At 34.9% G+C, this 27,070-nt stretch overlaps 1 protein-coding gene across 5 annotated transcripts; it reads left to right on the forward strand.

The window, feature by feature from the left end:
- Positions 1 to 257: 257 nt before the first annotated feature.
- Positions 258 to 26,326, forward strand: pdpk1a (3-phosphoinositide dependent protein kinase 1a). 5 transcript variants are annotated; one of them, XM_058770196.1, is made up of 15 exons: positions 258 to 396; positions 18,724 to 18,948; positions 19,172 to 19,214; positions 19,316 to 19,453; positions 19,571 to 19,715; positions 19,812 to 19,909; positions 20,197 to 20,272; positions 20,363 to 20,431; positions 20,837 to 20,933; positions 21,022 to 21,195; positions 21,808 to 21,888; positions 22,123 to 22,319; positions 22,645 to 22,702; positions 22,880 to 23,032; positions 24,781 to 26,326. In XM_058770196.1, the coding sequence occupies exons 1-15, from the start codon at positions 373 to 375 to the stop codon at positions 24,871 to 24,873; spliced, it is 1,671 nt and encodes a 556-aa protein (XP_058626179.1). In that variant the 5' UTR covers positions 258 to 372; the 3' UTR covers positions 24,874 to 26,326. The 5 variants fall into 5 exon arrangements, 3 of the variants coding, with proteins under 3 accessions (XP_058626179.1, XP_058626177.1, XP_058626180.1); XR_009270155.1 differs by lacking the exon at positions 258 to 396 and adding an exon at positions 24,093 to 24,586 and having other exon boundaries at positions 17,309 to 18,948; XR_009270156.1 differs by lacking the exon at positions 258 to 396 and adding an exon at positions 24,093 to 24,485 and having other exon boundaries at positions 17,309 to 18,948.
- Positions 26,327 to 27,070: the final 744 nt, after the last annotated feature.

Here is a 27,070-nt window from a genome sequence, read left to right on the forward strand (position 1 = left end):
AAAAGAAAAGTCTATCCACAAGATGAAAACAATACAGCTAGAGAGATGGATTGCGGCCGTCAGAAGAGCGAAATGCGATCTTTAGGCCTGCGTGCCAATGTGCATATTATCCATCCTAAATTCTATGTGATATTAGTAATTTTCAGTACTATTTAAGGCAGATAGGGTGGACAGTATGCAATATGTATGTGTCTCCCTGATCCCCTGCGCTGTGCCGCCCTCTGCTGTCTAGAGCGCGCACTGCGCTTCTGCCTCCGCGGCGCGCGCGAGCGCTTGTTGTGGTGTGACGTCAGAGCTGCAGCGGCCATCCACTACAGAGACAGAGCTCTGTAATGACAACATTACTGAGACATTACCCGCCTGCAGCCGTCCATGGCCAAGACCAAGAGCCAAGCTGTGAGTATATGATGAAAAACACAACACAACCTCTCGAGTCACACCGAATGAGAGGATGTCCTGGAGCCGCATCTTTATTCACACTGTCTAAATTAGCCACTTGCTATCTTCTTCTAGCTAAGCAGCTTAGTGTGTTTTGGGAGGGGTTTCACTTTAGTAAGTTTTATTATGTGCATATAATTCAAATAATTTAAGTAATTTGTTTGTTTGTTTAGGCGTTTCCGAAGGACACGGGCTTGTTTGTGTCAGCGTTCCCTAATTTTTATGTTATAAAAAAAAAAAAAAATCCGTGCTTTAACATAGTTCATCGTTATTGCATGTAGTAATGTCATTAGTTATATACAGTGTGATTTTATTTTAATTACTGTGGATGTTTTGGCATGTAGTTTGTCAGCTGACAGGCTCAAAACAAACAGCAGCGCTCGTGAACATGCCAGAGGAAGTGACGCAGCAGCGCAGAGTCGGTTAATGGTGGATTTGTTTAATTTGTTTAAGGTGTCTGTACAGTCACCTCATGAAACCGCTCTCACTAGAGACGGGTTCACTTGACAGACAACACTATGACTTTTAACCAGCCGTATATTACGAGCTAATCCAACTCAAAAGGCAACTCTGACTGTTTCCGACGCCTTACAGCAGAAGAGACATGTAAACAAATATTACTTATCATCAGGCCGACATGATCGTTTCCACAAATTAGCCCATATTCAGATTCGAAAGCAGGGGATAGTTGTACAAGGATTTTTCTTCTTGGCTGTTACTTTGATTAAAAACAAAATTTCAAACAAGTTAGCATTTTATGGGTGTTTTAAAATAATTGTTTTACATTTTACAGTTTACTTTTTTTTTTTTTTTTAGGACATTTGTTGCACAATATTACAAAACAAAATAACGAAACGAAATGTTACGCTTTTAACACATAAATTAGTGCAAGCTAAACATCTAATCCAAAAAAAAAAAAAAAACAGTAGTAGAAAACTGAACATTCAGATATTGCACAGAAATATTGCGATACATTATTATTTAAATTTATAGTCATGGAAAACCTGGAAGATAAATTCTTAAATATTGTGTAGGCTAAATTTCTAAATCAATTTTTTTTTTTTAATTTTCAGAAGCATTTTGTGTCTTTTTAGTATAGAAGCAAGTTTCTGCCACATAAGAAAAAAAAATCATGCATTGGTAAACTATCATTTATGACATAAGTCAAATTTAATGAAACTTTAATTTTAAGATTAAAACGTTGAAATTTTGACAAACAGTTGAAATTATGCAATATTAAGTCACGGCAGTCAAAATTATGTCATATAAAGTCATTCTCTTCATCTTTAAATTTTGCCTTTTTATATTCTCATAATTATGGTTTAATATCTCATCATTTCAACTTTATATGTTATGACTCTATGTGGCAGAAATGCACTTTCACGTATTACAGATTATTTGGCAGTAAAAAAAAAAAAAAAAGATAATTTAAATATATTATTCTAAGATTTAGATGGAAAATACACCACAGCAGTTTCCACACAATTATTTTTAAAACAAATTATTTAGGATCACAATTTAATTCACTAAAATTTAGGGGCCAGAAGAAAAGACCCTGTAATTACTTCCACAAGATCAATAGCCTGCTGCTAATAAATACTAAAGTTAATTATACAAATGCAGCTGTTGTAGGAAAATTGTGTTATGACATCTGTGTTAGGGTGTTTATGTGACCACATATTTGATAATGAGCCGCAGCACATGCAGGAAATTCATGCTGCATCCTTTACCTACAAATTCATTGAATGAAACAGTTACTCAGAGTCATTGTGCATGGCTGTGTGTGAGCTAAACAAGTGTTTATACTCTCGAAGATACGATCTGACATTTGCAGCTTGTATGTCTCGACACATGTGGCATCTACAGAGATGTTGTCACTCAAATGTTTGACAGCAATATGCAGACAGGCTAGACATTGTCTACATATATGCTGTGTTTGATTAAGATTATGATTTGTTTTTTAAAACATAAAAGCACTTTGTCTAGACCTTTATGAACGTATTTTCCTTGTGAAGGCACTTTATGACCAGGCTTACCAACTCGTTTGCATTCACGCTTATTTTGGCAGCCTGTCAACCTTTACTATAGTGTTCTCTCATGCATAAAGTGCCACTATTTGCTTTTTAAGTCACCCAATGCTGACTGCTAAAGATGTCATGTCAGGGTACTGTATTTGTTGACTCTATCCAAACTTGACTTCCTAATCTAGTTTTAAATGTGACTTCCAGGAAAGATGTCCGTTTTGCGATCAGATTACAGTGTGGTACACTATTTTGATGGCATTGATCCTGAGGGAGGTGGAGGCCTTATTCCGCAGCTTGAAATCGTTACTGTTCTTTTAGCCATTGTGTTTATGCCACTCCCATTTATATTATTAATGTGCTATAAAGGAAGTGATGTTACCTGTTAGTATCTGTTCAGATAGCTGATCCTTTTACAAACACACACTACCAGTCAAGTTTCTCATGATTTTATATTCTGACAAACACAATGTCTATGTGTGTATTTGTTCATAAACCCAATATTTTAATTTAAAAAAAAAAAACTTTGGTAACGTAATTATGACAAAATTAGAAATTCTGAAATAAGTCATTATGAGATAAAAAGTCATTAACGACAGTACAAATTATTACATACGAAGTAACATATTTTTCTTATCATAATTTTGACTTCTTATGTTGTAAATATCACATTTTATGTCATAATTATGATTTACCAAAGCATGACTTTATGTGGAGGAAATGGCTTTCATGTATTCGAGATAATTTGACAGTACATATTTTGATAATTTAAATACACAAATAATAATAAAAAAATAAAATATAATTCTAAGAATTAAGATTATTTGGAATGGCTGGTAACCCAAAAGTCCTAGGATGCTCCTTTTTTTCACTGCATAATGCATTTTTCCATACTATTGTTGACTTAAAAAAAATAATATTCAAAATAGTATTATTCAGAAATGAAGGATTAAATAAATAAATAAAATGGTAATAAAAAAAAGAATTAGAAGGTGTGTGAAAACTTGTGGTGCTGCACATGTCTGAGATTTTCTTATTTTAGTACTTTATTTAGTGCTGTTTGCGGACAGTTTAAATTCTACCTTTTAATGTATCATAATACAGTGTGTGGCATGATTTCTATTTTTTCTGTATGTCAAGCTCCTTCAGCATCCATGTTGTCAGTTACAGGCAGGGGGGACAGTCCTCTTTAGTTTCTGTGGTTGAGTGTGTTTGGCAAAGTGGTATTGGAGAAGTGCCTTATGTAGCAGGTGTCTGGAAAGTACCAGGGTTTTACACTAATAACAGAACCTTTTAGAATATGTTTTTTTTTTCTCTCTCCACATTTCTCATAGTAAACAAATGAGAGTGATCAACCTGCTGTGGGGAAGCAGGTCTTCCTTTATTTGCATGGCTTTGGGTGTTATCTTAAAGCTAAACTGCCTCATGTTGATACAGATCTAACTTTATATGTATGTGTATATATATATATATATATATATATATATATATATATATATATATATATATATATATGGGAGTTCTTTTAATTTAGCTGGACTGCTTTTTAATGGTTAAATTAAATTGTATTAATCAATAATTAATTAAAATCATGAAACTTAAACAATTTAACATCAATTTATTAAAAGTTTTACAAAAATGACATGTTTAGGGCCCTAGAAAATGTTTTATTTTTTCCAACCTTATGTTTTATTGTTACCAAATTCTGTTTTAGCATGTCTAATTATTTGAAAGCATAAAAACAAGTTTAATTTATTCTTACAATAGCCTTATGATTTTTTTCCCTCAGAAATTCTGTTGTGTATTTACATTAAGGCATAAAACGTTCATTTTTATCTTTTAATTAATGAAAATTAAACAATTTTATTTTTGAAAAATAAAGGGGATTTAATATTACTATTAAAACATTGAAGAAATATTGTATGATTATTATAAAATAAGGTTTTAATCATTTTAGTAGTAGTAGTAGCCTACGTACATACTACTGAACAATAGTAATATTATTTCTGCCACATTGTCTTTTTGACAAACAAACTTTTATTTTGACGGGTTGCCAAGAATACCTTTACATATCTGTGTGTATATGATATGAGCATAATTTTACTCAAATGAAACGGTCAAATGCACATGAAGTGACTCAGAGACTTCTGGAGATGTTGTTCATGTATTTATGTCCTGGTTAGTGAGGCGGCAGAAGTTAATATCACCGCAAGTGTCACGCGCGCTTCAGTACGAGTAGTAAACAAAACCGCCCGTCTGTGCCACTCATAACACAGAGACCTGCAGAATTCATATTTAAGTAGTCGTTTTGCGGCTTAATATTTACAAATACTAGTGGGAGTGGTGTGCTCACTTGTGTGTGCGCGATACAGAGAGCGCGATCATGTAACGTAGAGACAGAAATGACATGTCGTGCAAATAAGATAAATAACATAAGGCTATTTAGTTTTTTTAATAAAACAACAAGGTATAGACCTGTTCTATAGGAAATGTAACTTTAAATGTTTTCTGTTGTGATCTAGCGAAAAAGAAAATTAAATAAAATTAATGGCAGGGGAAACACTGATATATGTGTATATGTGTGTGTGTATATATATATATATATATATATATATATATATATATATATATATATATATATATATATATATACAGGTGCTGGTCATATAATTAGAATGTCATCAAAAGTTGATTTATTTCACTAATTCCATTCAAAAAGTGAAACTTGTAAATTATATTCATTCATTACACACAGACTGATATATTTCAAATGTTTATTTATTTTAATTTTGATGATTAGAGCTTACCGCTCATGAAAGTCAATAATCAGTATCTCAAAATATTAGAATATTTACATTTGAGTTTGAATAAATGACCATCCCTACAGTATAAATACTGGGTATCTCTTGTTCTTTGAAACCACAATAATGGGGAAGACTGCTGACTTGGCAATGATCCAGAAGACGAACATTGACGCCCTCCACAAAGAGGGTAAGTCACAGAAGGTCATTACTGAAAGGTGTGGCTGTTTACAGAGTGCTGTATCAAAGCATATTAAATGCAAAGTTGACTGGAAGGAAGAATTTTGGTAGGAAAAGGTGCACAAGCAACAGGGATGACCGCAAGCTTGAGAATACAGTCAAGCAAAGCCGATTCAAACACTTGTGAGAGCTTCACAAGGAGTGAACTGAAGCTGGAGTCAGTGCATCAAGAGTCACCACGCTCAGACGTCTTCAGGAAAAGGGCTACCAAGCCACTTCTGAACCAGAGACAACGTCAGAAGCATCTTAACTGGGCTGTGGAGAAAAAGAACTGGACTGTTGCTCAGTGGTCCAGAGTCCTCTTTTCAGATGAGAGCAAGTTTTGTATTTCATTTGGAAACCAAGCTCCTAGAGTCTGGAGGAAGGGTGGAGAATCTCATAGCCCAAGTTGCTTGAAGTCCAGTGTTAAGTTTCCACAGTCTGTGATATTTAGTTTGGGATGCAATGTCATCTGCTGGTGTTGGTCCATTGTGGTTTTTGAAAACCAAAGTCACTGCACCCGTTTACCAAGAAATTTTGGAGCACTTCATGCTTCCTTCTGCTGACCAGCTTTTTAAAGATGCTGATTTCATTTTCCAGCAGGATTTGGCACGTGCCCACACTGCCAAAAGTTGGTTAAATGACCATGGTGTTGGTGTGCTTGACTGGCCAGCAAACTCACCAGACCTGAACCCCATAGAGAATCTATGGGGTATTGTCAAGAGGAAAATGAGAAACAAGAGACCAAAAAATGCAGATGAGCTGAAGGCCACTGTCAAAGAAACCTGGGCTTCCATACCACCTCAGCAGTGCCACAAACTGATCACCTCCATGCCACGCCGAATTGAGGCAGTAATTAAAGCAAAAGGAGCCCCTACCAAGTATTGAGTGCATATACAGTAAATGAATATACTTTCCAGAAGGCCAACAATTCACTAAAAATGTTTTTTTTTATTGGTCTTATGAAGTATTCTAATTTGTTGAGATAGTGAATTGGTGGGTTTTTGTTAAATGTGAGCCAAAATCATCACAATTAAAAGAACCAGGGGCCGGATTCACAAAACATTCTTAAGAAGAAATTTCTTCTTAACTGCCATTTTCTTCTTATTTTTTAACTTAAGAAAAAATTTAAGAATATTTTGTATTCCCAAAAATTCTTCTTAAGAACAATCTTATGAAAAAAGATAAGAATATTCTTAAGACGAAACCTAAGAAGAATTCTAATTCTTGAAAGGAATCTTCTTAAAAATCATCGTAAATAACTTCTTAAATTAAGGACAGCCCCAGACTTGTCTTAAATCCAAAACAGTAAGAATTATTTAATAAATGTATTGGGTTATTTCAAATTAATTGTTATATTTAAGCATTACAACAACATTAGCTACATATAATACATAGTAGGACTATTAATAGGGATGTGCACGAGTTTTCTGAAGTGACAGCGATGACTGATAATGTAAACAATGATCGGTCATGATTAGCCTATGTGTGACGCTACTCTTTTCTGACTTCAAATCTCAGTAGCAACACTACAAAAACGAGTCAGATAGGAAGCTTTAATTGGACGCTTTTATTTTAGCCTATAAATACGACATAATCTTTGGCAGTATGCAGCGCATATGAATGCGCCGATACACAGTACGTGTTCGCTGTAGCAGCGCGGACACACAAACCGGAAGCGTTCTCTCGGATGAGAGCACAAAAGCATAGCACAAAAACGAATGAAACAGATCGCTGCAGCTTGAGACAGACAGGCTGTTCAAAAACACGCCGCATTAAAAACGTGAAGCTGAGTGCCAGTCAAAGTCGCGACAAAAAGAGTGTGCGTGCTTATTATGATTATTATATGGTAATCTGCAGGAAGCGCAGTGAGTTTATCAGTTCATCATGTTTTCACTCAGATAAAGACTGTCATTTTCTTCTTAAGAAAAAAATTAAGATGTTCTTAAGAATATATTTGAGAACTTAAGAATTTTTCAAGAATTGCACTTCCGAACATTCTTACGAACTTCGTGGAATTTATCTTAAGAAATTTCTTTACTTATTTCTTAAGAAGATTTTCGTGAATCCGGCCCCAGAGACTTAAACTAGTTCAGTCTGTGTGCATTGAATTTATTTAATACATAAATTTTCCACGACATTCTAATTTATTGAGATGCACCTGTATTAGGGGTGTAACGGTTCACAAAATTCATGGTTTGGTTCGATACGATACAGCAGTGTCACGGTTCGGTACGTTTTCGATACAGCAAAAAGAAAGAAATCCCAGAGAAATTTTCTTGATTTTTACAAAAAAATTGTATTTATTAAAACTATATATATTTTTTTTACTTTGAACTAGGGATGTAACGATTAACCACGAGCCGGTTGAAAAGCGATTAAAATATCCATCTTTATTTCACCCTCTAACGCTAGCACTCTCTATTCTAATTCTATTTTATCTATCTGTCTTCTTTTTATTAAAAAAAAAACACACACACTTGACCCTCTATCAATTGCATGTTTATTCTCTAACTGCTAGCTTTTCTTGAAAAAACCCACTAGGTTTCTTTTTTCTATATTCTATCTACTTGTACTGCTACGTGTACTGCATTAGGCTAACCAAGACTTGTCATAACACTTGCATGTTGTTGCTCTTTTGTTGATTTTGATTGCTTCTATTGTCCTCATTTGTAAGTCGCTTTGGATAAAAGCGTCTGCTAAATGACTAAATGTAAATATGTGACGATTCAAATGAGTTGAGATGCTAAACAAATCGCGATTCAATTAGGGGTAGGAGTTTATATGAATGCATGTCTGAGGGGAACTTACTGTCTTTAGAAAAGTTTAGATAGTATTTGTTCTTTTCATCTTGCCTCTGTATAATGCATATTAAAGTTCATAAGTGCAGCACTGCTTTGTTTACAGCGGAAACCAAGGAAATGCTTAAAGCGCCACCTTCTGGCAGAGAGTGAATCTGCGTCTCATTCAGCTCGTCTGCTGTTTCTGTTTCATGCAGATATTTTTTATTTATAGTTTACAAGTAAACAAGTAATTTAGATTAAAAACTGCTCATGTTGCATGTATGCAGCATCTTTGTTTGGATCATGATTAAAATGCAGTGGTTGCCTCTAATTTTAAATGGAAAGAGCACAGACAAAGCCTTATTTTGTTTATATGAAGAGATTTCTTTTATTTGTGTTACTTATTTATTTGATTTGGGGCTTGTTTTAAAATTTAAATTCAAGTCAGAATCACGATTTACAAAGTCACAATTGTGATAAAAACTCGCAATTCTGACTTTTTTACTCGCAATTGCGAGTTTATATTTCGCAATTTTGACTTTTTCTTTCTCAGAATTGAAAAGTCAGAATTGCAAGAAAAAAAGTCAGAATTGCGAGATATAAACTAAAATATATAAAATCTCGGAATTTTGACTTTATAACTCGAAATTGCAAGTTTATATCTCACAATTCTGTTAAAAAAAGTCAGAATTGTGAGATAAAACGTCGCAATAACGTTTTTTTTTTTTTTAATTCAGTGGTGGAAACGGGCTTCCATAGTTTTGTGTCTCTGAGCAACATGACGATGTTTCGTTCCTGAACTAATCACCCGTTAAATTATTCGGTTCAATCGCAATGACTCACTTATTAACAGTGACTTGCTGCCACCTGCTGGCAGTTTTAATTTCACATTTAATGTATCTTTTTTTTTTTTTTTTTATTAATTTCAAACATCAGTTGTAAACGTTTTATGTTCAAAATATCAAAACATTATTTATGCATTTGTAACTGCAGTTTAAAGCATTACACGTCACTCTGAGCTGCATTAAACAGTGTGTAAAATAGGGGTGGCACGGTACACAGATGTCACGGTTCGGTACGTACCTCGGTTCGGGGGTCACAGTTCGATACGATTTCGGTACAACATGGAAAAAAAATTAATAATCTACTATGCTCTGTTTCTTTTCATTTATTTTGAACAGACAGTAGTGCAAATTAAAAAAATCCATCTAGATGTGAAAATACTAAATATTATTACATGTTATATAAAATCTGTTTTGTTTTCATTGTGAGTGTACACAAATCAAAGCATACCTTTATACAGTGATTATTAATAAGACAATAAGTGTTTAAAGTTGATTCTGCTAGTATAAACAGTTGAAGTGATCGCACCGGAGCACGCACACACACACATCAGTTCCAGCATTGCTAACTTGACAGCGCAGTTGTTACTTTATCAAAATAAAATACAGTGAGCCAAACATCAGCGCGCGCGTCTCTGTGTCACCGTTGGAACGCGACTGAAGTACAAAGGCTATAATTTACATAATAAATAATAGTTTAGCATTCAGATACATTACATCGCAAATATGGAAATATTATGGAATATTTGGATTTGTGCTGAATGAGAGAGGTAGGATACACGAGCACAAAGCTCCATTTAGCAAACAATTGAGTGCGTAAGCCTTTAAAGTATAATCCTTTGTCAGTCTATGTGAGAGATGCGTTCAGAATCAGCGCATGGTCACTGTCTAGTGGGCTTTGTTTTCAAGTGCGCAACTCATGGCATTCGCTGTTCTTCTCCTGGCGCTGACGGTTATCAAACAGCGTTGCATTGCTGCGGGCGCCCCCTTCTGGATTGGGGGTGATTTGCCTGTATTCGTCGTAAGGCCTTATGCACCGGACCGGTACGAATACATGTACCGTGCCACCCCTAGTGTAAAGGCATCTAAATGCCATTCAGATGTAACTTCTAGGTTTCCTCTGCATTGCAAAGATGAATTTTGTCAATACTGACTTAATTTGCTTGGTAACAGCCCAAATGTCTTATTGACTTATTAAATGTAAAAAATAAATAAATAAATAAATAAAAGACTCAAAAGGTGATGCACACTTTAAAAAAAAAAAAAAAGGCTTTATAAAGGTAAAAAATGCCCATAAAAGGTAAAAATCAATTTAAGCTTATTGGAAAAGATTAATCTGCTGCATGACAATAGGCTACATCAGCAGGAATACTTCAAATCGGAGCTGTTTTTGTTTTATATGCTGATAAAAGAAGATGTGTCAAGTATAGCGCCATCATTGTTCAAAGTAGGGATGTAACAATTCACTCAACTCACAATTCGATTCGATTCACGATTTTGATTTCACAATTCGATTCACAATTTTTTTTAACAAAATGAGATTTAAGACAAATTATAAATTAAATGTGTCCTTTTATTATTGCTTGGACAAAATGTTGCACATTTCTTTGGGAAATTGAAATATAACACTATAATATACTAATATAGCACTTGCATATTATGGCTCTTTTGTTGGTTTTGATTGCGTCTGTTGTCCTCATTTGTAAGTCGCTTTGGACAAAAACATCTGCTAAATAACAAAATTTAAATATAATGTGAATGTAAATAACAACACTAAATTTACATTTTAAAACAAGCCCCAAATCAAATAAATAAGTAACACAAATAAAAGAAATCTCTTCATATAAACAAAATAAGGCTTTGTCTGTGCTCTTTCCATTTAAAATTAGAGGCAACCACTGCATTTTAATCATGATCTAAACAAAGATGCTGCATACATGCAACATGAGCAGTTTTTAATCTAAATTAGACTATATAATTTTGAAATTTGAAGCTAAAACAGAATGGCTTGACTTCAGTTTTGTGAAACTATAAATAAAAAATATCTGCATGAAACAGAAACAGCAGACGAGCTGAATGAGACGCAGATTCACTCTCTGCCAGAAGGTGGCGCTTTAAGCATTTCCTTGGTTTCCGCTGTAAACAAAGCAGTGCTGCACTTATGAACTTTAATATGCATTATACAGAGGCAAGATGAAAAGAACAAATACCATCTAAACTTTTCTAAAGACAGTAAGTTCCCCTCAGACATACATTCATATAAACTCCTACCCCTAATTGAATCGCAATTTGTTTAGCATCTCAACCTATTTGAATCGTCACATATTTACATTTACATTTAGTAATTTAGCAGACGCTTTTATCCAAAGCGACTTACAAATGAGGACAATAGAGGCAATCAAAATCAACAAAAGAGCAACAACATGCAAGTGCTATGACAAGTCTTGGTTAGCCTAATGCAGTACACGTTATTTTAAATTTATTTTATTTAAAGAAACAAGTAGGTAGAAATCGAAAAAAAGAAAGCTAGTGTTAGTTTTTCAAGAAAAGATAGCAGTTAGAGAATAAATATGCAATTGATAGAGGGTCAAGTGTGTGTGTTTTTTTTGTTTTGTTTTTTTTTAAATAAAAAGAAGACAGATAGATAAAATAGAATTAGAATAGAGAGTGCTAGAGTTAGAGGGTCAAATAAAGATGGATATTTGAAACGATTTTCAATCAGCTCGCAGTTAATCATTACATCCCTAGTTCAAAGTGAAAAAATATATATATTTTTAATAAATAAATAATTTTTTTTTGGTAAAAATCAAGGAAATTTCTCTGCCATTTCTTTCTTTTCGCTGTATCGAAAACGTCCCGAACTGTGACATCACTGTATCGTATCGAACTGAAACGTCAATTTTGTGAACCGTTACACCCCTAATATGTGTGTGTGTATGTATGTGTATATATATATATATATATATATATATATATATATATACACTAGGGATGGCTCGATACCATAATTTTGGCTTCGGTACGATACCAGAATGTAATACCTCGGTAGACCTGCACAAGGCTGGAATGGGCTACAAGACCATCAGCAAGAAGCTTGGTGAGAAGGAGACAACTGTTGGTGCGATTTATTTGGAAATGGAAGAAATACAAAACAACCATCAATTGGCCTTGGTCTGGAGCTCCGTGCAAGATCTCACCTCATGGGGTAAGGATGATCGTGAGAAAGGTGAGGGATCAGCCCAGAACTACACGGAAGGAGCTTGTTAATGATCTCAAGGCAGTTGGGACCACCATCACCAAGCAAAACATTGGTAACACTCTACGCCGCAATGGATTGAAATCCTGCAGCGCCCACAAAGTCCCTCTGCTCAAGAAGTCACATGCATGGACAGGCCTGTCTGAAGTTTGCCAATGAACATCTAAATGATTCAGAGAAGGCTTGGGAGAATGTGCTGTGGTCAGATGAGACCAAAATTGAGCTCTTTGGCATCACCTCGACTCGTTGTGTTTGGAGGAAGAGAAATGCTGACTATCACCCCAAGAACACCATCCCTACAGTCAAGCACTGAGGTGGAAACACTATGCTTTGAGGCTGTTTTTCTGCTAAGGGTACAGGTCGACTTTTCCACATTGAGGGTCAAATGGATGGGGCCATGTACTGTAAAATCTTGCATGAGAACCTCAGCCAGAACACTGAAAATGGGTTGTGGATGGGTATTCCAGCATGACAGTGACCCGAAACATTCCGCCAAGGCAACAAAGGAGTGGCTCAAGAAGAAGCACATTAAGGTCCTGGAGTGACCTAGTCAGTATCCAGACCTTAATCCCATAGAAAATCTGTGGAGGGAGCTGAGACTTCAAGTTTCCAAGAGACGGCTAAGAAAGAGATCTGTAAAGAGGAGTGGACCAAAATCTCTCCTGAGATGTGTGCAAACCTGGTGACCAACTACAAGAAACGTCTGACCTCTGTGATTGCCAACAAAGGTTTTGCCACCAAGTGCTAAGTCATGTTTTGCTTGGGGATCAAATACTTATTTGACTTACTAAAATGTAAATCTTTTTTTAACATTTGTATGCTGCTTTTTTCTGAATTTTTTGTTTGATATTCTGTCTCTATCAGTTAAAATAAACCTACCATAAAAATGATAAACCCTTCTTTTTTTTCTTTTTTTTTTAAGTGGGCAAACTTATAAAATCAGCAGGGGATCAAATAATATTTTTTTCCCACTGTATATGTATATACTCTGTCTATATACATATATATATATATATATATATATATATATATATATATATGTATATGTATATGTGTGTATATGTGTATAAGGGCGTTGTTAGGCATGACGTGAAGCCCTTCAGCCATGATTTATTTACGATATAGCAAGGCCTCGAGTACCTTATTGCTTTTATAAAATGGTTACCACTCAATAAAAAAAAAATTTAAACTAAAAATGTATGTACTGAAATGTTACTTTTTTGAAGCAAGTTTGTTAAATGCTGTCCTTCCGCTAAAAAAATGTTCCTGACAGCAACAGTATACGGCAAGAGAATGTTCAGATGTAACATGCCTCATCATGGAGGTTACATAAAAATGGAGCTATATATATATGGAGCTTAAATAAAATGGAGTTTAAATAAAAAACAGAGAATAGGAGCTCTTATCATCCGCTGTGTCATTTATTTTTTTAACACCATATATGATATTTTCTCACACACATACATCTGCTTATCTCTCAGCATAAGAAAATGTCTGTTTTCCGTCTTTAAGTTTTAAAACAGACCGATTCGCGTCGTGCCTAACAATGCCCTTCAGCCGTGATTTATTCACGATACAGCACGTCCTCTCGTTCCATGTTGCTTACATATATGCAGAGCTGGGTAGTAACTGATTACATGTAATCTGGATTATGTAATCAGATTCCAAAAATTAAGTACTTGTAATTAGAGTAAGTTACATTTTAAAATAATTGTAGTCAGACTACAGTTACTTTTTTATGGATTACATGATTACATATTATTCACACAATAGCAATAAATTATTCATAAATCATTGATTCTCCCTAATTTCTCTTTTTCATCTTTTAAATTTTCCTTTCTAAAATAGCCTACCGATTATATACATATTATATATGTATATATAGTCCAGTTTTGTGGACATTCACACAAAGATCAGTCATTAGTCAGGTGGCGACAGCATTTGAACACTGCATTTACAAAAATCATTTCAGGTTTAAGAAGGGTTTCAACATTGCATCAACTACTGATGAACACATTCATTTTTATTTGAATTATTACTCTGTAGGTTTTTTAATGTATTATTAATTATAACTAATTAAAATGCACATATTCACGTTATTTCTTAGTTACATGTAATGCAGGCATTCCAAAACTTTGTCATCTAAACCTTATTCATCAAATATATTTGCTTTAAGTACCCCTGAGATTTTAAAATAAATATTTCAATAGTTAAGTAACACATTTGCATGCTCACGGTTTCTTTGATGTTGATTAATGATCACATTGCATGCAGGTAAATAAAAATAGTTCACCTTGTTTTAGTAAGTGTTTTATTTAAAACAAAGACTATAGAAATGCAAAGACGGTTCTCTCCTATACTTATGAATGGGAGAAACTGCAATGCACAATATGGAGGAATAGTCCCACCTTCTAAATGACAGAGCCAAATTTCCCATAGAAACCTGACTAGACCAGCCAATGCACACTGGAACTACGCATGCGCATTGGCTGGTCTAGCCTGAAAAATAAGCTTTTTAAACGCTATTTGAGCATAAGAAACAACATTCATGGGGCAATTAATTTCAGATTTTTGTTGCTGATTTGACATAATGTAATTTAATTGTGAGTTCAGCGAGCAGTTTTTGAGATTTCAGGATTCCTCCATTCATTAAGATTGGTCTTGTACGAGCTGCCCGGAGGTGTTGCAAATATGGCAACGCCTGTGAAGAGACTAGAAACAAAGAAAGTGAAGAGTGAAGAGACTTTCCTCGAAAGGGAGTTCAAATAAAAGAAAAAAAGAAAGGGAGTTTGTTTTAAAATGATTTATTTTCATTTAATTTTTGTATTTTTTATTTAATTAATTGTCAGGTTTTCATTAAACTCACAATCCCTCTGCAGTTCCTTTACGAAACCTAGTTTGGGAAACCTTGATGTAATATAATGTTTAATGCACTTCATGTTGTAAATTACAATGAATGGAATGTGATAAATGAGTTAAATCAAAAGTAATCTAAAATTAATCTGATTATATATATACCTAAAATGTGTAATGTAACAGATTACGTTACTGACTACAATTTTTGTCATGTAATCTGGAATCAGTAACGGATTACAATTTGTAAGTAATCTACCCAGCTCTGCATATATGTGTGTATATTTATTACGTATATATAAATAGACACACATGCATGTATATATTTAAGAAAAATTGGTTATGTTTATATGTTAAATATATTTATATATAATATTAATTATATGAATATAAATATAGACATGTAAATACATGTAGATATTTTCTAAATATATACTGTGTGTGTGTGTGTGTGTGTGTGTTAGGGTTGCACGATACACCGGTACTACGGTAGTATCGCGATACTAAAGCTTAAAAATACCCGCGGTGCCATTGCATTTTTTAAACGGTAGTATCGTCCATATGATACCGTAAGATATGTTGTATGCACGGCAAGAACACTGTTTAAAACGTTCATTTGAACATGCATGCCAGCAGAAACATTACAAGTTGATTGCCAATTGTCTTTCTGCTGTGCTTTGTGTATAACGTTACGCGTTATATGGTGCTGAGTGTTTCCCGATGCTTCAGTTCAGTTTGCAATGGGAAGTCGCACTTGCACGTCGTTGTTCGTGCTGCAGTTTATCAGAAGAAAGGGTCTGATTCAGACCATCTTATGTCATTTAAAAAAAAACAGCAGCTCAAGCATCACTTATTCAACATCATAATATCTTACAAGAAAGTATTCTCACAGTTTAATTAATTTGACCACTTCTAGAACAGGTGTAATAGTTCGTTTCTGGAAGCATCTTGCGATCACGAACGCAAATCCATTCATCAGCATAGCGGCTTTGCACTTGGTTCTTATCTATCATTATGTATATTTTGTTTATTCATTTATAATGTTATGTTTTAATATACATGCTGCTAACTCGGAAATTTCAAGATACAAAAACAAAAAAATGCTCCTGACAGTTCGGCAATACGACACGAGCAAGAGTGCTGTTTTTGTTTCGTTTGTGTTCGAATCCAAATCCGCGTTGATTTGGGCGAATCACTGATTCACTGAGCCATTCATAAAAACAGTCATTTGATTCGCTCCTGAAGGATTCAGCCGTTTTGAAAGAATCGTTTGAATGACTCAGTGATTCAATCACGAACTTCTGCCACCTGCTGGCCGTTTTTAAGTTTCCCATCTAAAAGTAGGCATATTACATTATTTTCCAACATATTTCTATATTCAGAATGTAGTATTTAAAACACTAATCTCATAACATTATTTATGCAATTATGTATAAATGCCACATCTAAATGTCACTCCATGCAGCTTCTGTGCAGTGCTAAGATGAGTTTTGTTTAGATCATTTCATGGATAACAATAGCCAGTCATTCATTCACATTAAGTATTCAGAGAATAATATTGTCTGTTTTCACTTACATCTATTTATTTATTTTGTAGAATTGAATTTTAAATTAACACAATACTGCATGGTATCGTGATACTTCAGCTGGCATAGTATCGTAAGACATTTTTATGGTATCGTGACAACCCTAGTGTGTGTATATATATACACACACACACACACACACACATTATATAAGTATATATATATATACACACACACACACATACACACACATTATATATATATATATATATATATATATATATATATATATACACACACACACACTAGGGTTGTCACGATACCATAAAAATGTCTTACGATACTATGCCAGCTGCTAGACCACTGCTATATATGTGTGTATATATATATATATATATATATATATATATATATATATATATATATACACACACACATACACACACACATTATATATATATATATATATATATACACACATATATAGCAGTGGTCTAGCAGTCCAGTAAACAACATGTTCCTAATTGGATAGATTAATTATTATTAGTCTTGTCTCTCAGGTTCCTCTTTGTGAAGTCATAATTATTATATCTAAATGTGACATTGCCCCATAAAATGGCATTTACAAGTAAATAAATAAAGAGATAGATTTGCCTACAAGAAAGAATCCTACTGTACTTGCTTGGATGTTATTTAAAGTAAATGACCAAAAATGAATATTTGCTGAAAATTTTGTTGGCCATCCAAGATGTTGATGAGTTTGTTTCTTCATCAAAACAGATTTGGAGAAATGGATCATTATTACATCACTTGCTCACCAATGGATCCTCAGTGAATGGGTGCCATCAAAATGAGAGTCCAAACAGCTGATTAAAACATCACAATAATCCACAAGTAATCCACATGACTCCAGTCCATCAATTAACTTCTTGTGAAGTAAAAGCTGTGTTTATAAGAAACAAATCCAATAATGAGACATTTTGGTAACACCTTACAATAAGGTGTCATTTGTTAACATTAGTTAATATATTAACTAACATGAACAAACAATGAACAATGCATTTATTACACTATTTATTACTCTTTGTTAATGTTAGTTAATGAAAATACAGTTGTTCATTGTTTATTCACGTTAGTTCACAGTGCATCAACTAATGTTAACAAACACAACTTGAGATTTTAATAATGCATTAGTAAATGCTAAAATTAACATTAACTAAGCTTAATAAATGCTGTAGAAGTATTGTTCATTCTTAGTTCATGTTTACTAATGTTGTTAACTAATGTTAACTAATGAACCTTATTGTAAAGTGCTACAGACATTTTTAATGTTGCTTTCAGCAAAAACATGAGTCCTCTATTCATAATACTGCTTTCTCCAGTGAACAATTCGCCTCGTCTGTATCAGGAGAGAAATATGCACAGTGCTTACAAGCAAAGCCTTTTCAAAAACAGTCCTGAGAGGACAACGGGGGATGGACTTTTTTACTAAGGAAGGGTTATTATGGACTCATATTTTGTCCAGAAGCAATGGTAAAGTATTTGTTTAATTAGGCTACTGACAAGATTGGAGTGATTTTACACTATGTATGTGTAAAATTATTAAAAAGTAAAAAAATAACTAGGAGAGCACCTCCAAACGATCACCCCATGAGTTTAGTTGAGGTACAGTACATGTGGTTAGCATCAAAAGTGTGGTTACACCTAACCAAAACCGTGGGGCAAAAATGATGTTTTTGTAACTTCAGCAGGGTAAATATTTTGCATGCTCTGCAGCGTAAACAAAGGCAGGTCTGAGTGAATGAATGTGAGTACTCGTAATCCTGGGTGAAAACAAACACAGCCCTCCCCTCTGCGGAAGCTCTACTGTACTTTATCAGCTGCTGGTTACTGCCTCCAAGGTGGTTTTGTTCCTCATTGCACATGCAGCCGCATGTCTGAGTCTGTGTCATGTTTGCTCTCTGTGTGTGTTTTGCTCGTTCAGTACGATGCTGCTCCCATCCAGCCTAGCGTGGTGTTGTGCTCCTGTGCTTCTTCATCAATGGTAAGGACTCAGCTCAACTCCAACCTTCCTCACTGTCTCAGTATGGAGATCCGCGGGGGTGAGGCAAGCGCTCAGCCAAAGACGTCTACCATCAAGCCTCCACAATCACGCAAGAAGGAGGATTTCAGCTTTGGCAAAATTTTAGGAGAGGGTTCCTTCTCAACGGTGGGTACAATTTTTGTTTCAGTAGCCTGCATGTCAGAAGACTTTGCAATAAAATGTTTAATATTTATTTAATAATTAACAATTTAAAAACAAATTTATATATATATTTTTTCGGGTCCAAATAGCCAGTTTAATGACAAATGTTTTTGGTAGTTGAATAACAATACAGTTTTACGATGGCTTCATTGATTTGTTGTAATAGCTGTACACATTTTAATTGCAGGTTGTGCTTGCAAAGGAACTGGCTACAGGAAAGGAGTATGCAAGTAATGGGCATTATATTATTTTAAATTATATACATACATACATATATATATATATATGATAATAATTAAATGAACTAAACTGATGTCAATTTGTTTTCCAGTGAAGATTCTAGAGAAGAATCACATCAGGAAAGAGAATAAAGCACACTATGTGATTAGAGAGAAGGATATATTGTCAAGCATAGATCATCCTTTTTTCGTAAAGCTCTTCTTCACATTTCAAGATTCCCATAAATTATGTATCCTTTTCAGAGTAAAACTGTGGTGTTGAGTTGTGAAACTGAAATGAAATCAAGTGTGTGTTTGTTAAACTCATTATTACTTTGTTAAAATGTTCTTAACTTCTAATCCATCAGATTTCGCCCTCAGTTATGCAAAGAATGGAGAACTACTTAGATACATTCGCAAAATAGGCTCATTTGATGAGACTTGCACAAGATTCTACACTGCTGAGATAGTTTGTGCACTTGAGTATTTGCACGCAATGGGAATTATTCACAGGTAATTTACATTTATGACCAACAATATGACCCTAGAAATAATTTCGTAATGCATTTTTAAATATTCATTTGTATTTTTTTTGTTTTTTTTATTTAGGGACCTTAAGCCAGAGAACATTTTACTGAGCGAAGACATGCACATTCAAATTACAGATTTCGGGACAGCAAAACAGTTGTCAGCAGACAGCGTTCAAAGTAACGCACCATTATTAAATATTTCGTGGAATTGCTTTGCTCTGGTTGTTGTTTTTTTACTAACGACTGTCGTTAACTTCCTTCAGCCCCCTTGTAGGTCAGGCATGAAGCGTTTGTTATCTATAGATACACTCACAACAGCTCTCAAATAACATAAATATGGGACAGTCTATCATTTTTTTTTTGTGCACATATATGAGTTGTCAGTGCGGTTACGGCCACTGAAGATATGTAATGATGTTTTGCCCACCTAAATCTGCTCTTAATATCAAAATCTGTCTTTACAGCAAGAGCCAATTCTTTTGTTGGCACTGCACAGTACGTTTCTCCAGAGCTGCTGACGGAAAAATCAGCCTGCAAAAGGTTTTGGCATTTAATGTGCAATATTACCAGATTAAGATGTGAGTAAGTTGCATTGAAATTATTTTCTTTTCTTTGATATTTCTCTCTTAGTTCTGACCTCTGGGCACTGGGTTGTATAATCTACCAGCTGGTGGCTGGATTACCTCCGTTTAGAGCTGGGTAAGTTACTGATCAATTCAGCTTTAGTTCAATTAAACAATAATGTGGTGATGATGCTTTGCACTTCAGCTGAAGTGCTGGTGGTTGATCACTGTTGTAATCGCAGTTTTAAAAAACATGGTGTGAAATAACAGGAAGTGTTGGCTTTGGTGTTTATGACTTGTTTGTGTAGACAGTACAGAGGGCTTCTGAGGAAACCCCAACCACTGGGTCACATGGCCCGCATGCCGTTTTAGTTACATTACAACCAATAAATTGGCTTGGATGGCCGTTGAAAACAAAACATTCAACCACGTGACTAACTTAAGCCTTTCGTTCTCTCAGCTGATTCAGAGCTCTTCGCTGCAAACCATTCAGTCGATATTGATTTAGTTCAGTTAGTCATTTACTTTTGTCTTTTAATAGGAACGAGTACTTGATTTTTCAAAAGATAATAAAGCTGGAATATGAATTTCCTGAGAAGTTCTTCCCTAAAGCTAAAGATCTGGTGCAGCGACTGTTGGTAAGGATCTTTGTTTCCATTACCTATCATCACTTTCGTGCCGCACAAGTATGTTGAAGCACACTCATTGTTTTCCTTCTGATTTCAGTCTTTGGACCATAGAAAGCGGCTAGGATGTGAGGAAATGGGTGGGTTCAATCCACTAAAAGGCCATATGTTCTTTGAGACAATCTCATGGGAGAACTTGCCGGTTCAGACTCCACCCAAGCTGACCCCTTACCTACCAGCCATGGCTGAAGATGATGAAGACTACTATGGCAATGTTAGTTAGATTTATCATACCTATTATGCACAATGCTGTGAAAAATTACATATAAACAGTGTTTTGATTGTTTTCTTTGTTTTGTTGTTTTTTGTTATGATTTTTATTTTGTTGCTTTTGTTTCTTTGTTTTGTTTGGTTGTTTTTTTGTTATTTTTTAATTTTATTATTTGAGTTTCATTTGGTTGTTTCTTGTTATGATTTTTATTTTGTTATTTGTGTTTCTTTGTTTTGTGTTTCATTTGGTAGTTTTTTGTTATGTTCTTTATTTTGTTATTTTTGTTTTGCTTGGTTGTTTTTTGTTATGACTTTTATTTTGTTATTTTTGTTTTGTGTTTTGTTTGGTTGTTTTTTGTTGCATTGTATGGGGTTGATTTTTATTTTATTTTTTTAATTGCCTCATACATCATGTTTTAAGAAATCAAAATTGACCACTTATTAAACCTATAAAACTGGCTTCTACTTTACAGCTAACATTTCATGTTTCTGTATGTCTGGATGAAATCAAAATGGATCCTATTTACTTAGCACACATTATTAGTCAAGTTAATCCACTGAAAATTATTTTGACTTCGTAATATCGTCAAAATCTGAAAATTTGCTTCCCATCTAGAATGGTGTTTCTTCTAATGACGTCAGCTTGACGGCTTGTGCAGAACATCCTTATACCATCTCCTCTGACCGTCAACCTGCTGTGAGCTAGAGATGGTGCTAAAATCAAGCCCTGCCATCTACTTTTTTTTTTCTCATTTAATATTCGTTTTCACTCTTTGATACAAAGTAAAATCGGCCACTAGTTCAGGTTAAATTAAAGTTAAACATTTAAGCTTCTAAAGTCAGTTAATGGTACAAATTGTGAGCTCATAAGTGCAGGCTCGCTGGGTCTTGTCACTGTGTGCTGATTTGCTGTTTTATTTGTATCCCACAGTATGAAGATCTCCTCAGTCACTTCAGCAGCCTGCAGGTGGTCCCATCCAGCTCATCTCAGATCGTCCCACTGAGATCCTGCAGCAATATTGAGCAGTACATCCATGACCTGGACAGCAACTCCTTTGAGCTGGACCTGCAGTTCTCCAGTGAGGAGAAACGACTTCTGCTGCAGAAGCAAACAAGTGGTAACCCTTGGTATGTAATAACCTTCATTCAGAAATTTGTATTCCTGCTCATAAACATTCATTCTGGTTAAATATTAAATTGCCATCCTGTAGTGACAGCGTAGTTTAAACACACATTCATTTTGTTATTGCACATAGTAATAGAGATTATGAAGGCTTGCGTGTGTATGTGCTAATAATGATCTTTTTTTATCTCTTGCATTTCCTGTTAGGTTTTTTTATAGCATGTTGTAAAGTGAACTCTTGATCATTATAGTTCTGTTTTCAACAACACAAGAAGTACTAACTGCCAGCTTGTTATTCATTAACATCTGCTATTTTTATCTGTCTTAAAGGCACCAGTTTGTTGAAAATAACTTGATATATAAAATGGGACCAGTTGACAAACGAAAGGTAAAAATTTCTCCCTGGTTCTTAATCTTTTATGGTATCTTGAGTGAAAAACAGGTGCATGGTTTTCTTTCATTTTTGAAAGAGTTGAATACGAAAACAAATAGCACCCTCTTTTGGCTGCAGTTGGTAATGACAGTAAATGTTTTTGACCCTTTCTTGTTTATCATTTTTTCACAGGGACTGTTTGCTCGACGCCGTCAGCTTTTACTGACAGAAGGGCCACATCTATATTATGTGGATCCTGTGAATAAAGTACTAAAGGGGGAAATTCCATGGTCTCCAGAGTTGCGTCCCGAGGCCAAGAATTTCAAGACATTTTTTGTCCACACGGTAAAAATTCTAGTATTTTTTTAAAACTTTGTTATTACATTATAATATAGATACATAAGTAGTTTTATATATGAAGAGATCAGATGCAAAATCCTCTTAAGTGCCATCTGAAATTTTTATCTAAAACGAGCATTTTTATCAGGCTGCTATGTTTAGGTAATTTTACTCTAATGGCAATCTATATGTCCTTTTCTATGCAATTATAGTGAAATAACTGAACATAAATATAGGAGCCTGATAAGAATTCTCATTTTAGAAGAAAATTTCAGGTGGCACTTAAGAGGCTTTTACATCTGAACTCTTCATATAGATATTTCTATAATTGATTTTGTAGGTTATGATGTTATAGTTATTTGACTAATAGTTGCCTTCTCTAGAAGCTTTATGGATGGTATTAAATGAATAGTTAACCCAAAAATAAACATACTCAACCTCAGGCCATCCAAGATGGAGATGAGTTTGTTTCTTCATCGGAAACATATTTGGAGAGATTTAGTATTACATCACTTGCTCACCAGTAGATCCTCTGCAGTGAATGGGTGCCGTCAGAATGAGAGTCCAAACAGCTGATAAAAACATCACAACAATCCACAAGTAATCCACACAACTCCAGTCCATCAATTAACATCATTGGAAGCGAAAAGTCACGTATTTGTAGGAAACAAATCCATCAAGATTTCTGCAATTCCTGCTAAAATCGCTTTTTCCAGTGAAAACGTCATCTTGTCTGAATCAGGATTTGTTTCCTACAAACACACAGCTTTTCACTTCACAAGATGTTAATTGATGGACTTGAGTTGTGTGGATTACTTGTGGATTATTGTTATGTTTTTATCGGTTGTTTGTTCTCTGATTCTGACGGCACCCATTCACTGCAGAGGATCCATTGGTGAGCAAGTGGTGTAATGCTAAATTTCTCCAAATCTGTTCGAAAAAAAAAAAACTCATCTGTGTCTAGGATGGCGTGAGGGTGAGTACATTTTCAATGTATGGTACTTTGATAAATGCATCATACTGAATGATTATTAAATAATAATAATAATTCATTACATTTATATAGCGCTTTTCTGGGTACTCAAAGCGCTTTACATGAAAGGGGGGGAATCTCCTCAACCACCACCAGTGTGCAGCATCCACCTGGATGATGCAACGGCAGCCATATTGCGCCAGAACGCCCACCACACACCAGCTTACTGGTGGAGAGGAGAGAGAGTGACGCAGCCAATCAGTGTATGGGGATGATTAGGAGGCCATGATGGTCAGAGGCCAATGGGCGAATTTGGCCAGGATGCCGGGGTTACACCCCTACTCTTTTTCGAAGGACATCCTGGGATTTTTAATGACCACAGAGAGTCAGGACCTCGGTTTAACGTCTCATCCGAAGGATGGTGCTTTTTACAGTATAGTGTCCCCATCACTATACTGGGGCGTTAGGACCCACACAGACCACAGGGTGAGCACCCCCTGCTGGCCTCACTAACACCTCTTCCAGCAGCAACCTCTCAGGAGGTCTCCCATCCAGATACTGACCAGACTCAACCCTGCTTAGCTTCAGTGGGTAACCAGTCTTGGGCTGCAGGGTGATATGGCTGCTGGCTAAATATAAATATATATTTAAATATAATTTATATGACGTAGCATTAACATGGTGCTCTAAGGTTACATATCCAAAGAAAACATGGTAATATAATGTTACTTGGGACTTTGCTAAATGCTGCTAAATCTTTTCATTGTTTTCTCATATGCAGCCAAACAGGACATATTATCTAATGGATCCCAATGGTAATGCGGACAAATGGTGTAAGAAGATTCAAGAGGTGTGGGGAACAGTATATCACTAATAAGAGACTACTGGCATGCTGGGGCATCAGAAGACCACTGGAGTCAAGGCAAATCTTAGAGGTCTGAGTCCTTCACCATTCAACTACCTATCAGGAAGTCAACTGTGCATTTATGGGACTAGTGCATCAATATTCCTTCTTGACGTAAAAAGATTGCTTGCAGTGTTTTAGTCATATTTAGCAGGTGTAATATAAAATCAAAGATTATTAAAACTCAGCAAATCCACAATTTGTACTATATATATATATATATATATATATATATATATATGTATGTATGTATGTATATGTATGTGTGTGTGTGTGTGTGTGTGTGTGTGTATGTAGATATGTATATACATAGGAGGTATCCCAAAAGCTTGGGGAAAAAACACTCAAATCTGTTGCCTTTTAAAATAATAAAGATAGTTATAGAGGACACTCAAATGTTCCTACAGGTCAAGTACATATTAAATTGATAAACATATCATTAATATATTTATATTTATTCTCCAAGTCATGTTGTTCACCTGTATAATATCACATTACATGTAATTATCATCATCTGAAAAAGAATCAATTTTGAGCCGTTATATTTAGTATGAAATTTACCCAGCAATGGATTTTTTTTTTTTTTTTTGTGGTTTCACCTGTGAAACTTGCACTGGGTTCCTTAAATCTGCTGTTTATATTTGTTTTATATTATACTTTATTTATAAACATCGGTTTAGTTTGAAAATAAGTACTTGATAAGGTACGTTACACAGTATACACAGCAAGCGAGCAGCATTAGGTGTTGCGACAAAAGCCGGGTCACTCTCTTGCAGTGTAATTATGGTGTTATAGCTACGGGAATTGAGCTGTGAAGAGAATGTAAATAAGGGCCGTGTTTGCGGATGCAGTTTTTGACCACTTTATTGTACATTAAAAAGGATGTTGGTCCAGCACAGACAAACGAAAATGCTGTAACTACAAGTGAGAACCAAGCACAGAAGTGTGTTTGTCTTCTTCTGTTGTGTTTTCTCCTTGCATTTTTTGAGGAATTGTTCAATCGTGTATTTATAACTCGACTAGGTTTGTCAGCGATTATAACTGTGATGTACAGATGATGTATTGTTCAGAAAGTAACACTGTTACTGGATTTGCACCTTGTATAATTTTATTCTTATATAAGATCATTTGCTGGCAGCGGCTCAGCCTGTAGTACCTAATATTATTTAAAATCTAATATTCAGAGATTTTAATTGACTCATGTTCAGGGGCCACGTGTTGTAAATATTGAGATGTAAAGCCTTTGAATGTAAAAGATGGCTGTAATATTTTGCAAGATTTGTATGTGTCCTAATCAGGTCACTTAAATTATATCATATTCGATGTTTATGCCCTTGGATTTCTGCACACCATTAATGATACTGAAGAATGTCCAGGAGAAAATCATGTTAAGTCTCATAATAAAAGTGTATATGAAGAGTAACATCTTTCTGCTTGTGTTTCTGAAAGTGTGTTGGTAGCATGTGCGAGACAGCAGTGCTAAGACAACAGCTCCCAATGGACTTTCCATGTCTTGTACATTTGGCTCTCTCGTGCATGCTGGCTGTTTACATTTCTCAACATCTTGCAGCGCTGAAATGAGTTCATACAGAACTCACCATTCAGCTTTCCAGGTTTTAGGGAAACATACAGTAAGAGATTGCCCACAACAGCTATGAGAAACACATCTCACTTTATACTGTAGCAATAGCAGGACCATGATGATAAATGCCTGCTGTTCACTCTACTGTCTTTTGTATTATCAGTCTTCACGTGGCTCACTCAAATAGTCTTTATTCGATGCTTATTGAACATGAGAACACAATCATGCACACCGATGCAGATAAATGATCTGATTAAGCCATAGAAATATAAACTAGATCACTATACTTATCGAAGCCATTGAAATATGAACAGCTGTAATTGTGTTTGTCAAACTAAACCATTGATCTATTAAATGTTTACTGGTGTTTATCTTATTAAACCAAAGAAATACTACCTATAGCTAGGGCTGGGCGATATGAGCAAAACTTCAAAAACTCGGTATTTTTTGGCTGATGTGCGGTATACGGTATATATCTCGGCATTTTGTATTTGGATTAAACAAATAAAGTGAATGTAAGCATGAAGGCATATAGTATGTGCAAAAAGGGTTCAAATCACATTACATTGTAACATCGCAATCTAA

This window comes from Onychostoma macrolepis, chromosome 03 (genome assembly GCF_012432095.1).
Source record: "Onychostoma macrolepis isolate SWU-2019 chromosome 03, ASM1243209v1, whole genome shotgun sequence".
NCBI lineage: Eukaryota > Metazoa > Chordata > Actinopteri > Cypriniformes > Cyprinidae > Onychostoma > Onychostoma macrolepis.